Here is a 16814-nt window from a genome sequence, read left to right on the forward strand (position 1 = left end):
GTCACGGGAGCTATTGGGGAGGCCGCCCCATCTCTCGGAGGCCACCGAGGGACTAAGGGTGATCTGTGCACCCAGTCCTGGCAGGGGGAAAGGACCACAGGTCCCTTCAGCCTAGGGGGGCCCCTGGAGTCTCCTATTCCTCCACACCAGGTGCAAGAGTTCCATTCCCTCTGGCGGTGGAAGGGTTAACCACATACCTGGGCAGCTGCGTCTGGCACATCAGACCTCAGCAGGGGAAGTGCCAATGCTGCAGCTGGTGAGGGGCTGCGGGGCGCTGGAGCCCAGAGAGAATGAGCCCAAAGCCTGAGCGGCTGCACGGCCCAGTGAGCCAGCCCCCGGCTCCCCCACGGCTCTTGGGGCTGCCAGAGTCCCTGCTCCCCACACTGGTTGTTTTCCCCAGGAGCCCAGCAGGCGAACAGGAGGGTTCCACAGACAGGAAGGAAACATGTCTCCAGGTGGTGGTCAGGTGAGGGGGCAGGGACAGGCCTGGGGGAGCAGGGGGGGCACACACCAGGGGTTGGGGAGGCGGAGGGGGACACAGACCAGGGTTGGGACTGGGGGAGGTGGGGGACACTCATAGGATGTAGGTGCTACAGGAGGCTGAGCAGCAACCCGTCCACACAGCACAAGGGGCCCAGACGAGATTGTGGGTGAGGGAGGGGGTGGGGGCCGAAGGAGGAAGGTGGCTGAGGGGTGCATGAGCCGAGGCCGGGTTTAGGGCCTGGCACCTGGGACCAGGAGGGTGCCCACATGGTGCATGATGCCTCTCTCTTTGGCTAGGGTTCGGCCCCTGACCTGCCCGGAGCTCCGCAGAGGGGACCAGCGTGTGGTGCACTGCCTTGGCGACAACACCATCTACGTGAGTGCCCCGCCCTGGAGAGGCCAAAGCTGGGCACTGGCCTGACTGGGCCCGATCCTGAGCCAGCTCTTCTCTCCTCTGCCAGGTGAATGTGGCCGGGCAGGAGGCGGCCTTCAGGTTAAGTGCCGTGTTCGATGCAGGCACGTCCCAGGAAGCGGTGTTTGAAGGCAGCGGGATGAAGCGACTCATAGAGCTGGCAGCAAATGGGTGAGGCTGAGGCAACCCTGAGTGGAGAGCATGGTCCCCCTCCACCCACCCCCACCCGTAATCCCCACCCAGCCATGCACATGCTCCCCCTCCTCCTGCCCCCCATAGCCCCCAGCCAGGCATGCACATGCTCCCCCTCCCTTACCTGTAACCCCAGCCAGCCATGTGCCTGCCCCCAGGCCTGCTCACCCCATTGTGGCCTCCTTCCCAGCAGCCAGCTGCAGCTTTCTACCTCCACACGCCTCCAGGCACAAGCGCCCTGCAGCACCCACTCCCCAATAATTACCCGCAACATCTTCCTCACACCAGTGCGTGCCCCCAGCCGTGCGCCTCTTCACCTCCACGTGCTCTCAGGCACCATCTTGTGCCAGTGCAGACCCGTGAGTCACAGCCGCCCAGCTGTCCTACCACGGTCCATGTCTGCATTCCCCAGCTCCACCACGAGGGGGCGCCTTGCACCCTCCCAGGAAGGGTGCAGGTGCTCAGCGGCTTTTTGCACCTCACCCAGGTTCTCCTGCACTGCCTTTGCCTTCGGCCAAACAGGCTCTGGAAAGACCTACAGCTTGATGGGACCCTTAGCCCAGGTGAGAGACCCTCCTCGGGGCAAACCTGCGGCGGTGCTGAGCACATACTTCAATCAACGCCTTACTGCGCCCCCTGGATCATGAGCCCCACCTCTCCCAGCAGGGGGCGCTGTGGGGAGCGGGGCAGGGCGCTGGCTGTGGGGGGAGCTCCCCTCTACCCCAGGCCTGGCCTCTCCCAGCAGGGGGCGCTGTGGGGAGCGGGGCAGGGCGCTGGCTGCGGGTGGTTCTCAGTTTCCTGCTGCAGGGGGTGGAAGCTCAAGGCACCCAGCCATTGGCTTCCGAGACTTCTCCCCTCTCTGCAGAGCGCGGGCCAGCCGGTGACTCCCTACCTCGTGGGGCTGATGCAAAGGGCCTTTGTGTGTCTCCTGGAGCAGACACAGTGCTACAGACCCAGCCTCGTGCTCAGTGCCTCCTACGTGGAGATACACAATGAACAGGTAGGGCCGCCCCCATCACCCTGCCTGGACAAAAAGCTGCAGCACCTAGCACCCCCAGCCCATGCGCAGGGCCAGCTGATGGGCACCAGACAGACTTGTCTCTGCCCCCCATTACCTCTCTGCCACAGCCCTTCCTGCTCACCCACATCCTCCTGGCTTTCTGGGCTCCATTCTGACCTGCCCTGGCGCCTCTCCTCTGTCCAGGTGAGAGACCTGCTGAGCCCAGGGCCGCCCAGGCCCCTGCCCGTGCGATGGAGCAAAACCAGGGGCTTCTACATCGAGAACTTGCTGACCGTGGAGTTTGGGAGCCTGGAGGCCATCATGGACCTGCTGCAGGAAGGTACCGCATGGGGCGTCTCCAGCCTTGCAGGGCACTGGGGAGGGGCAGAGGCGGGACCCCCGGTGAGTGGAGACCCCAGGGCTCTGCAGCCCATGGGCAATGAGCCCAGTGCACAAGGGGCCCTTGGTGACCAGGTGGAAAGTGAATTCCCATTTGCTGTTCCTAGTGATGGGGAGCTCACCACATCACTCCCATGAGCAGACCCTGGCACGGTCCCGCCCTGCCTGGTGCTGAAGTGTCCGCCTGCACCAGGCCATCACTCTGGCCTAGGCCGCCAGCTGTTTTCCAAGGCAGGACTGGCAGCCTGGGGGCACAGGCAGCAGCCAGATGGGAGCAGCCCGTGCTGGCCTAGACCCAGCCGCTGAGGGAAGAGGCTCCATCCCTGTTCCTGGAGCTGCAGGGGCCCCCCCCGTAATGAGCTCAGGACCCTGGGACCACAGGTTCTGCAGGAGGGTGAGGCCCAGCACCAGGGGGGCCGGGGCAGTTGAACCTTTTCGCCTGGCTCTGACCTGCCTGCACCTCCCACTCCCAGGCACCCGACGGCGGCGGAGTGCCGCGCATGCGCTGAATGGGCACTCGAGCCGCAGCCATGCCCTGCTGACCATCCGCATCCACCGCCAGGCTGTGAGTCATTCACGTCCCAGCATGCGGGGCCTCGGGGGCCAGGGCATATCCCACCCTGCTCCCAGGGGGGCCAGCTGCATTGGCAGCTTGTGGGAGGGCCCTAGGGCACACGAGGAGGCAAGTGGGCACTGGCCTGAATGGCTTTGATTTTCTACTGCCCTGTTCACACTCCAGGGGCAGCTCCAGGCAGAGGGGGGCCCAGTGGGGAATTCTGGGGCAGACTCCATCATGGGGAGCCCTTGGAATATTTGGCAGCCAAAGCCCTTGCCCTGGTTCTGCTGCTGGGGGGCTACTCTAGGCTGACACCTGTCTGAGCCAGCCTGGTGCTTCTCCCTTCACTGGACTGGCTAGGGCCTGCACTGGAGACCCCAGGATTACTGTCCCACTCTCCAGAGCAGTCTCTAGTGAGTACACCCGGCTAGGAAAGCATCGCTTGGCTGGATTAGGCTCCCAAGCCCTCTCTCTGTACATCAGGGCTGTATGTAAGACAGTGGGCGTGGGGTCCCTTCCAACCCTGATATTCTATGATTCTATGATTCTATGATTTCCAATGGTGGGGCAGGGGCTGGGAGTGTCCCTGAAGGCCCATGGAGCAGGACACCTGAGAGCTTCGATCCCTCCCCTTCCCCGCAGCTAAGCCCAGACCCCAGCTCCCGCCAGCAAGGCGTGCTCTGCTTCGTGGACCTGGCCGGCAGCGAGAGGGTGAAGGACACCGGCTCAGCTGGGGAGCGCTTAGTGGAGGCCAGCAACATCAACCGCAGTCTCCTGGCTCTGGGTAAGGCCCCTGCAGCCGGACCAGAGAGAGGGGCCAGGCTGGCATGGCGACAGGGGGTGGGCACCCCCAGCTGGCTGCAGGCTTGGCTGGGCCTTGAGGCTTGTCTGTGTGCTCATCATCTGGAGCAGCGTCACCGGAGAGCCCAGGCAAGTGACGGCCTGTCCTCCCCGCAGGGCACTGCATCTCTCTGCTGGTGGACCCCAGACGGAGGCGAAGTCACATCCCGTACAGGGACAGCAAGCTCACCCGGCTGCTGGCGGAGTCCCTGGGCGGATCTGGGATCACGCTCATGGTAGGAGCCTGGCCACCCTCTGCATCTGGGAAGGGCTGAGTGAGGGCCTGGAGCCACAGCCCCACAGGTGCAGAGCTGGGACGGGAGCAGGGGCCTGTCAAAACCGCACTGCAAGGCTGTGGCCAAGCAAGGAATGGAACCCAGGCGTCTGGGATTCCAGTGCTGCAGCTGGCGAGCCTGGGGCCATGGGGAGACACTCACCGGAGCCCTCTCTGCTGCGGGCCCCACTGGGAGCTGCTCCTCAGCCTCATCCCTTGTCCGGCAGGTCGCCTGCATCTCCCCCTCCTTGCGCTGCCTCCCGGAGACACTGCGCACCCTGCGCTTTGCCAGCAGGGCCCAGAAGGTCACCACCAAGCCTGTGACACACAGGGTAAGGCCCGAGAGTTCTGAAAACAAGGAGGGTCCCATGGGGTCAGACCCGGAGCCCAGCGTCCTGTCTCTGACAGCGGCCAAGGCCAATGAACAGAACAGGGCCATTGTCAAGTGATCCAGCTCCCAGCTCCAGTCCCAGCCTTTGGTGGTTTAGGGACACCCAGCGCATGGGGTTGTGTCCCTGCCCAGCCTGGCTGACAGGTATTGATGGATCTAGGCTCCAGGAACTCCTCTTATTCTGGTTTGGACCCAGTTATACTCTTGGCCCTTACAACATCCAAACATCTGAGTTTGCTGCATCCCCAGGGCAGGGCCCTTGCGGCCAGGGCCCCCTCCCTGATCTGTGGGGCCTCCCCTCTAAGCCTTGTGCCTTTGATTTCCCAGGTCTCCCGGGAGAAGCTGCTGAGAAGTTTGGAGCAAGAAATCCAGGCCCTGCGGGAGGAAAACCTCTCTCTGCGCCAGCAGCTGCATCTGCCCAGGATACGGGGCGAGAGCCCAGCCACCCACAACCCCCCCACCCGTGCGTGCCTCTGGGGGGCAGGGATGGGGGTTAGAGGGACCCAGGGATGCCCTGGAGAACAGGAGTTGGGAGCCTGCAGAGGGGCACCATGGGCTTGTGCATCAGAGACGTATGTGACTTGCCACCGCCCAGGCCCTGGCCCAAGTGCAGATGCAGTGGCTGGGCTCCAGTTGTCACCCATCTCCTCTTCCTTGCAGAGCTGCCCGAGTGCCAGGGAGAGAGCCGTGCCCCCGGGCAGAGAGGGGCCCCAAGGAGAGCACCCGGCTCGGCCAGGCGCAGCCTCTCTGACCTCCTGCAGGACTTTGTGCTGGAGAACGAGCAGCTCAGGTAGCAGCAGGACATTCCCCCTCCTGGGCTGACCCCTGGGAGACTCAGCTCCTGGCTGCAGGGGCCAGCCCCACGCCTCCCTCGAGCACTGACGTGTGGGTGAGCCCCGGGCATGGCCTGGTACCTGGCATTCAGGACAGCGGTCACTGGCAAAGTGATGCCCCCCTATGCACATGGGGTGGACAGGGCCGAGCTGCGTGTACCCTAGCCATCTCAAATCAGCTGCTAATCCACAGCACTGCGACTCTCCCAGGCAGTGAGGCCCTGCCCAGCTCCTCTCTGGCTGGGCTCAGGGAAGGGGCACCCTGCCCCGCTTCCCCAGGCAAGTGCCTTTCCCCTGGCCCGGGGGCAGTGAACGGCTGGGAGCTGCTACTCCGACCGGGTCCCAAGCCAGAGATGCCCCTGCCTCGGCCCGGGGGCTCACCCTCAGGCCAGGTGGCTGGGCTCTCCCCTGGCATGAACTCACCAGCAGCTCTACAACTCCCACCCAGGCTCTGCGTGCCCACCCCCGCCTCTCGCCGCAGAGGCTCCCTGCCATGCCCGGCTCTCTGGGCGACTCCCAAGAACCACCGCCGACCCTTCCCCATGCCTGGAAGAGCCCCCAGCATCCCGCGGCTGCCCCAGCTCAGTCACCCGACCGGGAAGGGGGCGCAGCTCAGCTGGGCCTGGAACCCTGAAAGGTCAGCACTGCTGGGCCGGGCGAATGAGCCAGATCTCGCTCCTCCCAGCCCTCACACCTGGCGAGGGGTTGCCCCAGCACACTGCCCAGAGGGCGAGGTGAGCAGGGCAGCGCTGGGCCCTGTCCATGCGCTGAGTCTGGCCTGGCACAGGGCAGGCGCCCTGCATGGGGGGCCCTGCTAGAGTCTGGGTGAATGGCCAGGGTGGGGCCCAGCATCCACGGCTCACCACGCTCTCCCCTTCCTATTGTTCTGCTTGGCCAAGGAGGGAGCCGATCCCGCTGACAAGCACCTGAGCCCTCCAGGGCACCCGTGGGTGGGTAGGGCCCAGGCTGGAGGCCTGGCTGGGTGACAGCTTGCTGGCTGCAGCGTGAGGAAACCCCTCATTAGCCAGGCCCTGAGCTGTGTGTGGGACGGGGAGGCATTTCTGAGTCACCTGGAGGACTGGAGGGGAGGGTCTGGGCTCTCAGTGCTGGGTGTGGGGGGTGCTGAATGTGCAGGGGACACCCAACGTGTGCTGGGTGCACTGGGGGCACTCAGCGTGCGTTGGGCATGCAGAGGGATGCTTGGGGTGTGAGGCTCTCTGCTGGACATGGTAGACCCGAAGCCCGTCCCTGAGGCCATGCTTGGGTTACTCATGGGCCACGGTCCCCGGGGCAAGTGCAGTCCCAGGCCTGGCAGAACAGCCGTGCCCGGGGAGCCCCTCAGACGGGTGTTGCCGGAATTCCTGCTCCAGGCAGCTTCTCAGCCAACCGCTGGCCCCACCCGGTCCCTGGAGCTGCTGACTGGATGAGTGACCTGCCCATCACGGTGGTGACCCCCCCCAGGCCTCCGAGTCCCACCCTGCCATGTCTCTCCCCACCCCAGCTGGCTCATTCCTCGCTGGCACTGTGGCTGGGAGGGCCCAGTTCCTCAGGCATATTGGGATGCCCAGGACTGCCCCACTCCCACTTGTTTCATTTACATTCCAGGCACCTGGAGCCCTCCCCGGCCTTCAGCAGCTGGGGCCACGACAGACGCTCCCCCGAAGCTACCCCCGGCTCCTGCAGCATCCAGGCCCCACCCTGCCCTCGTCCTGTCCCCGGCGCAGCCCAGTGCGGCCACGTGAGTCTCCTCTTCCTGTCTGACTTGGCGCACGAGGCCCTGGCCCCTCGTGTGTCCTGCATGTTGGCCTGTCAGCCCATGACCGTGACGCCCCAAGGGAGCCACCGCCCCAGCGTCTGGGCTGGTTCTGGCTCTGCCTGGGGGAATCTGGCTGAAAGCTGCTCCTGTCTGACAGGTGCTGTGGGGCCCAGCTCAGCACAAAGGGCAGAGAATGGATGGGCCATGGGGCCTGAACTCCTGCCTCCCTTCAGCGGGACACCTGCTCCAGCTTCCACCCTGGCCCTGGAGCCCCAAGCCGTGCGCGGAGCTACGCCCCAGCACACCGAGGGCGCTCTGCCGCGCGACGCCTGAGCCACGTCCTCTCCCGTGCTCTTCTTCCTCTTGCAGACACTGGCTCCTGTCCACACCTGCCGCTGCCCCCCCTGCTGTGCTGTCCTGCCAGCCCAGGCCACCCCCTGCCAGCTCTCCCAGGTACAGGCCGCCCCCTGCAAGGCTGGCTGGGAATAGGAAGCTTTCAGCCTAAGGGCTCTGCTTGTCCTTCCAGCTGCTGATGGAGCTGCCGCCATGGGAGGTGCTCGCTGCCGAGAGCAGTTCCAGGTTCCAGGGGGCCAAGCAGGGCTGCACTTGGGAGGACCCGGCTCAGCTCTGGCCCCAGCAGCACCCTGTGACTCCCTGGCTACTCCGTGGGAAAAGGTGAGAGTCAGCAGCCTGGGCCCAGGAGTGAGTCCCCCAGGACAGGGCAGGGGCTCAGGGCACATCGGGCGGTGACCCAGGGAGAGGGTGGGAGGCTGTAGGGTGGGGCAGCCGTGGCCAGATTTGATGTGGGCCCCAGACTCACTGTACATGCAGCTGCCTCTAAGCTGCAGGAGCTGGCAGGTTCGTGGCCTCCTGTGCTCCATCTGGGCCATCAGCCCTGGCCCCAGTACTCTGCACAGCCCTCGCTTGTGCTGCAGGAGCCTGAGCCGAAGGAAGAGCTCCACTGGCTGGTGTCTGCTCCCCAGAGATGCCCGGCAGCCGGGCCCTGAGCCTCCCCCCGGCCTGGAGAGGCAGGTCGCGCCGTCAGCTCCTCCCCTGCCAGGGCAGCCAGGCAGCAGCACAGGGCGCCAAGGTAAGCTGCTGAGGTTTCCCTACCGGATCTCTGGCCACGTGGGCTGGAGGGGTCAGAACTGGGGTGTCCCTGGCTCCCTGTCGGGGGCTCTTGATGGTGCAGATACTGGGAGCCTGGGACGGGAGAAGTCTTTCCCAGCATGGTTTGCACAAAGGGAAATGTGGGACAGAGGCTCCCGGGAAACCATGCCTCCATAGAGCTGAATCAGTGGGGGGAGAAGGGAGCTCCTTAGCTTTGGGGCCCATCCCAGAATCGTGTCCCTTCCCCCAGCTCCAGCTCCCTGACACGCCCTGCAGCCAGAGGGGAGCGGGGCTGAGCCCAGGGCGGGGCTGGCACTAATTGCTCCTGTCCTCTGTGGCTAGCAGCAGGCGCTGACCCCGAGCTGCGGCTGGAGGAGGTGCTGGACTCGCTGCAGGAGCAGCTCCAACACTACAGCCTGCGGAACCAGGGCTCCAGCTGCACAAGAGACGCCCGGGACTGACTCTGCACATGTGCCCCACACCAAGGGACCAAGTGATCTATTAACCCTCAAAGTGCCATGGTGGAGCCCCCCACGGCCTGATGCATGGCCGGGACACAGGGCCACAGTCCCCTGCAGGCTCCGGGGAGGCAGGTGGGGTCTTGCCGGGGTGTGGCATGCACAGCCCTGCCCACGAAGCTCCCACTGCCCCAGACAGACGCAGTCCAGGGCTGACACAGAGCTCCCTGTTTATTTGGCGTTAGCGAAAGACCCAGCTGCTGTGGATATGGCAGGATTGTGGCAGCCCATCCCCTCGGGGGCTCTCCTCTCCCGCTCAGGGGCAGCCCAGCCAGTACTGAGCGATGGGGCGTGGGTAGCGAGGGCGCACAAAGTCCACACGCTTGCTGCGCAGGTTGAGGCGATAGTACTTGTCTGCGGGAGAGAAGGGCGTGACCGTCAGTCCCCCGGGGAACAGGGCCCAGGGCTCTGCTCACCCCACCCTCAACCACAGCTCAGAGCAGCAGGAGCCGAATGGGCCCTGCTGGCCTCCCCTAGCATCCCGCCAAGTGTTGGGACAACCCTGCTCAAGGCTTTGGCCAGAGTCCAGGCTCTGCCAGGGCAGCCTGACTCCCCGTGCCCAAGCCCAGCCTGCTCCGGCTCTCCTCCCCGCCATGCAGCACCTCTCCACGTCGGCCACATCGCTTGTGGTAAGGCCGGGCAGAACTGCAGGGCTCTGGGAAAGGGCGGCCATAAGGGGGCTGTGGGGGCCACATGGCAAAGCTGAAGCCAAGCCCTGCTGGGGGGCTAGGTCAGATCAGCTGTGAGAGCAGCTGGGGGGAGCTGATGGCACTGGGACCCACCTGCCACGAAGAAGTAGACGCTCTGGATGGGCTGGCACCGGGAGCCCCCTGGCAGCCAGTCAAGGTCCATGTCCAAGGAGTCGGACTCATCCTGCAGCCAGTCCCAGACGGTGTGAGCTGCCGGACGCCGGCTCCTGTACCTCTTGCGGTGCCGGCGGGATTTCCTCCTTCGAGCCCAGCTGCTAGCCCTCGAGGAGACGTAGATCCTGCCAGCCATGGCAGCATCTAGGTGGCTCGGCACCCCCCTCCAGTCTCTGCTGATGTACCACGGTCCACTGGCCCCATCTGGCAGAACAGCACAGGGTGGGCATGAGGACTGGCTGGCTGCATCGCTGCCCCGGGTGTGATGTCCCAGCCGCAGGCAGAGGCTAACCCAGCGGGGAGGCAGCCCTGACCGACCGCAGGCAGCATCAGGGAGTGGGGTCCCCAGGGCCTCCAGAACAGGGAAGGAAAGGAGCTGGTGGCGGGGGGGGGGGGAAGCAGAGCTGCCCCAATCCCCATGACAGGGCAAGGAGCAGGCTGGGAGGAGAGACGTGATGGCAGGACCCAGCCTGCTACAAGGGGGCCTGGAGCCTAGCCATGTTTCCTAGCTCCTCCCCAGCTTTCTGTTCACCTTCACAGCCCGGCAGCATTGGCTCCAGTTAAAACAGACAGCACCTGGTACCTGATTCTGTCCTGGTATGTTGGGGGGCAGGGGGTGCCATGCCTGTACGGGGGGGAGCAGTGGGTGCAGTGTGCATGGTGCAGGCTTGGGACATGGGTTGTGTTGTGCAGGTGTTTTGGGGCTGGGGGGATGCAGTGGGGGGGCTGCCCTCTGCATGCAGCTGGGTGCTATCACTCCCTTCCAGGATCCCAAGGCCCTTGGGCCTGTGAATCTGGCCTCTTGCATGCATTGGTCCCACTGAGGAGCACTGGGGTCTAACGTTCTCCAGAGCTGGATCAGGGGCCTCAAACTGCCTGTCCTGTTCAGCGCCTGACCTTCCAACCTGCATCACTTCCTCTCTACATGGCCCCGACTCCAAAGCCCCTAGCAGCTCCCATGGCCTCTGGCTCCCCCCAGCCCACTAGCTTCAGTGACCTGCTCGGCCCGATCCCATAACCTGGGCCATTCCTGCCCACTTACTGCGCATGGAGCCCCCAAAGAGCAGTTGGAAGAGGTCCTCCCAGCTGTCGCCCTGCATGAGTGTGTAGTGGTCGAACACCAGTGACGGGGAGGACACCTCGCAGTCCTGCCGGCTGGGCTGCTTGGCAAAGTCGTATACCCAGTAATGCTTGTCTGGAAATGAGACGTGGAGCCTGCCAGGCTGGAGAGATGCCATGCTGCCGGATGGGGCTGGGGCCCAAGGCACAGGCTCCTCACCCTGCTGGCTAGAGCAGGGCAGGGCATCCCCCAGCACTGGGACTGGCTGGCAGTACAAGGCAGCTCCACTCAGCAGCCCAGGGGCTCGGCAGCCTTCATAGCTTAGCCAGCGCTGATCGTTTGTTACCTGCCTTGGCATGCTTGGAACGCTCCAGGCGCTGGAGGCAGGTTTGCAGAGAGAGGCCTGGCTTTCTTTTCAATACAATACAGCTGGCTGCCATGACCGAGTGCAGCGAGCAGCCCAGACACCCCCCAGCTACAGGCAAAACCATGTTTATTAGTGTCTAAACCCATCATTTCTAGCCCCTCTCCTGAATTCTGAATGCCTGGAGCTGGCAGTGCCAACTTCACCCACTGCCTGGGTACGCAGGCAAAGGCCCTGCAGCTGCTGGGCCCTGTGCCCTCTGGCTGAGCAGCCAGGCAGGGACTGCCCAGCACTCTCGGACAGCATGGCTGCGGAGACCAGCAGACGAGTGGGCAATGGGCTTCAGTGAGCTGAGGCTCTGCACCAGCTGAGGGCACTGCCCGGGTGTGAGGACCATGCCCCAGGGGCACTGTGTGTGTGGGGGGCACAGCTGGGAGGGGTAGTTGGGCCAGCTGGGAAAGAAGCTCGTTTACCTTTAAAGAAATAGACCCTCTCCTGGCCATGGTAGCTGTGTGCAGGGAGGGCGAAGGCTGCGTCGATGTCATCAGGGATGTCCTGGAAGCCGTCAGAGATATTGCGGGGGTAGTCGGGGTCCAGGGCACCATCATCGAAGCGCCAGTACTGACTGCCCTTGGGAGACAGCCACAAGGCAGGGTCAGCTGGGGGCCCTGCTGCTGGGCAGAACCTGCCGGAGGCCCAGGCAGCATGTCCCTCCCCAGTGAGCAGGATTCAAGAGCCACAGAGACTCTGGGCCATGAACTCACAATCCTGAGCCTCCAGCAAAGCATCCGCCCCCGTTAGTGCTCTCCCCGCTGCCAGGCAGGACACTGGCCTGGCCACGCCCCGAGACACCAATGGGCTGCCCGGCACACGCCCACGGGCTCTTGGCAAATTCCTCTGTCACTGTCCCATCTTTGGCCAGGCCCATCAGCTCTGCTCCCTGCCGCCCTCCTGCAAAGGGACACATGCCAGGGGGACGAGGCCTCACTGCTCATCGGCATGGCAGCCTGAGAGTGGGGCTTCCCAAAGAAGGCCTGGTGGTATAACGGGCGCCACAACAACGAGTGGCGCTCATAAGTCAGGCCATGTGTCAGCAGGATAGGCAGGACTTTAGTCCAACGCCTGCTCGCGGACCCACCTTGAAAATGTAGGTCTTGCCCTGACAGTTAATGCGTGTAAAGGCGGCATCGATGGGCCCCTCGATGCCCCAGACATCGCGGATGAGCTTGGGGTAGCCGGGCCTCACGCTTTTCTCGTCCAGTTCATAGACATATTTCCCTGAGCAAGAAGGGAGACAGGAGCTGTGAGGGGGGCAGCTCCCACCGCCCCCACTCCCCAAAAGTCCCCCCTGCTTTGTTTCCAGTTGTGTCTTCCTGCCCTGAGTGCACACAGTCTGAAAGGCTGGCTATCTGCCAGGAGGCTCCGCACCACGCCGGAGCCTCTCACCATGCCGACAGCCTTGGCAGTGCAAGCGACCCAGGGCTCTGCCCTGCTGGGGCGGCTCAGTTCTGCCTGTGTGCGGGACTCAGGCTGCCAAGGGCCCAGCCAGGGCCAGCTGTGCTGGTGGGTTTGATGGCATGGACGTCTCTGGGAACTGGGCTGAGACCCACCTTCCTCCGCCAAGCATCTGGCCAATGGGAGTGACCCGCGATGGAAGCGAGTCCGTGCCCTGGAGGGGGAAGCCTGTGCAGCCCTTCCCCATGCTCTGAGCCAGCCCCCGCCCAGCGCCCACGGGCAGCACCTCGGAATGCGTAGAGAGAACCGTTCTTCAGGTCCGTGAAGGCGTCAAAGGGCTTCCCGCTGCACAGCTCCTCCTCCTCCTGCTGCAGCTGCACCTGCTCCAGCTCTTCCAGCCCAGTGGGCACCAGCAGGGGGGCACCTCTGCCTGGCACTGTGACCGAAACGGCAGTGGCAGCAGTGACTGGGTCTGGAGATGTGGTTGGGGGGTCAGTGCCTGTGTTGAGGACCTCTGTGGTTTCACCCAAGGTAGCACTGGTGCTGTAGTCCACGTAGTCGTCCTCGGGGAACGCAAACATGTCCCCGCGGGTCACTGTGCACAGGGCAAGAGAGAGGCTCAGGACGATCCCGTCAGCAGCCGGAGCCCAGAGGACGTGGCAGCCCTGACTCTGTGCTGGGGCTCTGACTGGCTGGCTCAGAGGTGATGTGCTGCCAGAAGAACGTTCCCCTGCAGCATGGGAAGAAGGGTCCCTCCTACACTCCTCATCCGCTGAATCAGTCTCTAGCCCTGCAGACTCCCTGCCCCTTGGAAATCACAAGGGCCCCTCAGTGAGGGGGCTCAGCATCAGCCTGCCTCCTAATGGAACATCCCACTGAGCACAGCAGCTGCGGAAAGGGGCAATGCTAGCTGGGCACTGACCCGGGGCACATTGGCTCTTTGTGCAGCCTGGTGCCCTTCCAGCTACCAGCCAGCCAATGGCAACCGCAGGAAGCCGGGGCCTTGCTTGTGAGTGCTCCCTGGCGAGGGGAAAGGGCCCTGGGGGGCTCCAGAGGGGGAAGGTACCTTTTGGCTTGCAGGCGCTGGCGTAGTCACTGCAGCAGCTCTCGTAGTACACACAGAGGGTGTCGCACTGGCACTTCCTCTGGGCATTGAAACCATCCTCGCAGTGGCCCACACAAGACTCTGAAACAGCCAGCTGGGAAGTAACCACAGCATCCCTCCGCCCTGGCCCAGGGAATGAGCCACGGCCCCCAGGGCGGCCAGGAGCTCCCCACACCAGCCCCACTGCTAGCAATGAAGGGCAGCTGCATTTCTGTAGCAGGCAAGCTCTGCACACTGCACCGGGATTTCATCCCTCCCTGCTGCGCTTCTCCTCCGGCCCCAGAACTTGCTGAAGCTGAGGGTGTCTGGCTGCTCGCCCCCCTGCTGTGGGGTGTGCGATTTGTGACTAATGCTGCAATACAGGAGACTAATACAGGAGATCTGCCTGTGGGGAGAGGTCAGCAGTGCCTGGCTGATCCTTTAAAGATCCTGTCCACAGAACAGGCTGCCTGGCAATCCCAGCCAGAACCCCAGCAGGCTCCTGGGGAACTTGGCTGCTGCTTTCTCCTGGGCTCCTTGGCCAGTTGGAGGCCTCAATAGCCCTAGGACTCAGTAGCCCAACAGACTCTCTCCCAAAAGCTAGCTGCAAGCAGGAGCTAGGGAACACTTTGAATTGGATGTCCAGCAGGGAGCCCAGCCAAGGGAGAGCAGAGACTTACCTTCAGCTGCAAAAGCCCCACAGAGCAAACCCAGCATCAGAGCTGGGACCAGCAGCCTCATGGCGCGTGGCTTGTCTGACTGCTCAGGCTCCTGCTGGAGCTGGGCTGCAGCCGCCTGTCCCAGGAACTTGCTGTTTGCTTAGCCTGCCCCTCTCCAGGGAGAAAACAAACAGTCAGAAGGTCAAAAAAACACAAGAGCAAGAGGTGACTGATGCCCCCTGGCCTCTCCCCACGCAGTCCTGGAAGGGGGCTGAAGGCTTTTGCACAGGCAGTACCTGCTGGGACCCTGCTTGGGGGGCTGAGTCTCTATAGCAGGGCTAAACAAAACGTGTGCACACCAAGCTGAAGGCAGTGTCAAAACCCTTGCACACCAAGCTGAAGGCAGTGTCAAATCTTGCTAGCTAGAGCCTAGGTTTGAAACCTACTGGCTGGTGTGGGCTGGGGAATCTTTTCCCAATACCTCGGCAGCCTTACAATAAGGAGCTGGCTAGCGAGTCTCTCCTTGGAGCCAGCTGGGCAGGAGATGAGAGGCCTTTTCAGACAATCATAGTTTAAGGCCAGAAAGGACCACCAGACCATCACTGGGGCATCAGCTCCACCCAGCACCGCATCCTAAACCCAACAACCCAGGCCAAGTCCAGCCCACAGAAGACAGGAGTTAAAACGCTGTTCGAGGTTCTAATCAGTGTTACCAACTCACCAGTCACGCATGTGCCTGACAATATCAAAACCCAGGTCCTGTGGCGAAGGTTACGTGAGAATCTCAGCTTCCATTTTATAGCCAGTAACTGTCTAGCCCTCACTTTTGCAGAAAAAAGTTTGAAAATCATAGACTCATAGGACGGGAAGGGACCTCGAGAGGTCATCTAGTCCCTTGCACTCATGGCAGGACTAAGTATTATCTAGACCATCCCTGACCCACGTTTATCTAACCTGCTCTTAAAAATCTCCAATGATGGATATTCACAACCTCCCTAGGCAATTTATTCCAGTGCTTAACCACCCTGACTGTTAAGAAGTTTTTCCTACTGTCCAACCTAAACCTCCTTTGGTGCAATTTAAGCCCATTGCTTCTTGTCCTAGCCTCAGAGGTTAAGAAAAACAATTTTTCTCCCTCCTCCTTGTAACAACCTTTTACATTCCTGAAAACTGTTCTCATGTCCCCTCTCAGTCTTCTCTTCTCCAGACTAAACAAACCCATTTTTTTTTCAATCTTCCCTCATACGTCAAGTTTCTAGACCTTTTATCATTTTTATTGCTCTTCTCTGGACTTTCTCCAATTTGTCCACAACATTCCTGAAATGTGGCACCCAGAACTGGACACAATACTCCAGTTGAGGCCTAATCAGTGCAGAGTAGAGCGGAAGAATTACTTCTTGTCTTGCTTACAACACTCCTGCTAATACATCCCAGAATGATGTTCACTTTTTTTGCAACAGCGTTACACTGTTGACTCATATTTAGCTTGTGATCCACTATGACCCCCCCGATCCTTTTCCACAGTACTCCTTCCTAGGCAGTCATTTCCCATTTTGTATGTGTGCAACTGATTGTTCCTTCCTAAGTGGAGTACTTTGCATTTGTCCTTATTGAATTTCATCCTCTTTATTGCAGATCATTTCTCCAGTTTGTCCAGATCATTTTGAATTTTAATCCTATCCTCCAAAGCACTTGCAACCCCTCCCAGCTTGGCTTTGTTCACAAACTGTACTCTCTATGCCATTATCTAAATCGTTGATGAAGTTATTGAATAGAACTGGACCCAGAACCAATCCCTGTGGGACCCCACTTGTTATGCCCTTCCAGCATGACTGTGAATCACTGATAACTACTCTCTGGGAACGATTTTCCAACCAGTTATGACCTACCTTATAGTAGCTCCATCTAGGTTGTATTTCCTTAGTTTGTTTATGAGAAGGTCATGCAAGACAGTATGAAAAGTTTTACTAAAGTCAAGATATACCATGTCTACCACTTTCCCGCTATCCACAAGGCTTGTTATCCTGTCAGAGAAAGCTATCAGGTTGGTTTGACGTGATTTGTTTTTGACAAATCCATGCTGACTGTTACTTATCACCTTATTATCTTCTAGATGTTTCCAAATTGATTGCCTAATTATTTGTTCCATTATTATTCTGGGTACAGAAGTTAAGCTGACTGGTCTGTAATTCCCTGGGTTGTTCTTATTTCCCTTTTTATAGATGGGCACTATATTTGCCCTTTTCCAGTCTTCTGGAATCTCTCCTGTCTTCCATAACTTTTCAAAGATAATCACTAATGGCTCAGATATCTCCTCAGTCAGATCCTTGAGTATTCTAGGATGCATTTCATCAGGCCCTGGTGATCTGAATACTTCTAACTTGTCTAAGTAATTTTTAACTTGTTCTTCCTCATTTTAGCCTCTTCTGGTCCTAGTGACCCCCAAAGGCTCAGAGAGCAAATGACCAGAACCCAGCATTTGGGATTTTTGAGCCAGTCTCATGATTTATTGGGTCTGACTCACGATTTGTGACCACCTGGGTCTGGTGATGTTGACATGAGTCC

At 61.2% G+C, this 16814-nt stretch overlaps 2 protein-coding genes across 6 annotated transcripts; one reads left to right on the forward strand and one right to left on the reverse strand.

The window, feature by feature from the left end:
• On the forward strand, positions 1–8850 carry KIF12 (kinesin family member 12). 4 transcript variants are annotated; one of them, XM_038376099.2, is made up of 17 exons: positions 1–466; positions 781–859; positions 945–1066; positions 1575–1650; positions 1953–2087; positions 2292–2427; positions 2960–3051; positions 3685–3826; positions 4000–4118; positions 4384–4488; positions 4875–5010; positions 5208–5337; positions 6986–7118; positions 7506–7589; positions 7663–7811; positions 8072–8226; positions 8589–8850. In XM_038376099.2, the coding sequence occupies exons 1-17, from the start codon at positions 291–293 to the stop codon at positions 8705–8707; spliced, it is 2088 nt and encodes a 695-aa protein (XP_038232027.1). In that variant the 5' UTR covers positions 1–290; the 3' UTR covers positions 8708–8850. The 4 variants fall into 4 exon arrangements, with proteins under 4 accessions (XP_038232027.1, XP_038232031.1, XP_038232028.1 ...); XM_038376100.2 differs by having other exon boundaries at positions 2–466; positions 8592–8850; XM_038376103.2 differs by lacking the exon at positions 7506–7589.
• A 12-nt stretch (positions 8851–8862) lies between these two features.
• On the reverse strand, positions 8863–15185 carry VTN (vitronectin). 2 transcript variants are annotated; one of them, XM_038376106.2, is made up of 8 exons: positions 14271–15058; positions 13573–13692; positions 12793–13101; positions 12190–12329; positions 11525–11681; positions 10670–10822; positions 9547–9831; positions 8865–9118 (listed from the first exon to the last, which is right to left on the reverse strand). In XM_038376106.2, the coding sequence occupies exons 1-8, from the start codon at positions 14329–14331 to the stop codon at positions 9021–9023; spliced, it is 1323 nt and encodes a 440-aa protein (XP_038232034.1). In that variant the 5' UTR covers positions 14332–15058; the 3' UTR covers positions 8865–9020. The 2 variants fall into 2 exon arrangements, with proteins under 2 accessions (XP_038232035.1, XP_038232034.1); XM_038376107.2 differs by lacking the exon at positions 10670–10822 and having other exon boundaries at positions 8863–9118; positions 14271–15185.
• Between the last annotated feature and the right edge of the window lie 1629 nt (positions 15186–16814).

Source organism: Dermochelys coriacea, chromosome 17 (assembly GCF_009764565.3).
Source record: "Dermochelys coriacea isolate rDerCor1 chromosome 17, rDerCor1.pri.v4, whole genome shotgun sequence".
NCBI lineage: Eukaryota > Metazoa > Chordata > Testudines > Dermochelyidae > Dermochelys > Dermochelys coriacea.

What these genes read in the sequence shown, in the direction of transcription:
- KIF12 (XM_038376099.2), top strand. Translation starts at nt 291, where the DNA reads ATGAGCCCAAAGCCTGAGCGGCTGCACGGCCCAGTGAGCCAGCCCCCG. An exon ending in ATAGAGCTGGCAGCAAATGG is followed by an intron (nt 1,067 to 1,574) that starts GTGAGGCTGAGG and finishes CACCTCACCCAG; the next exon opens with GTTCTCCTGCACTGCCTTTG. An exon ending in TGGAGATACACAATGAACAG is followed by an intron (nt 2,088 to 2,291) that starts GTAGGGCCGCCC and finishes TCCTCTGTCCAG; the next exon opens with GTGAGAGACCTGCTGAGCCC.
- VTN (XM_038376106.2), bottom strand. Translation starts at nt 14,331, where the DNA reads ATGAGGCTGCTGGTCCCAGCTCTGATGCTGGGTTTGCTCTGTGGGGCT. An exon ending in CAGCGCCTGCAAGCCAAAAG is followed by an intron (nt 13,102 to 13,572) that starts GTACCTTCCCCC and finishes CCCTGTGCACAG; the next exon opens with TGACCCGCGGGGACATGTTT. An exon ending in GCAAGACCTACATTTTCAAG is followed by an intron (nt 11,682 to 12,189) that starts GTGGGTCCGCGA and finishes CTGTCTCCCAAG; the next exon opens with GGCAGTCAGTACTGGCGCTT.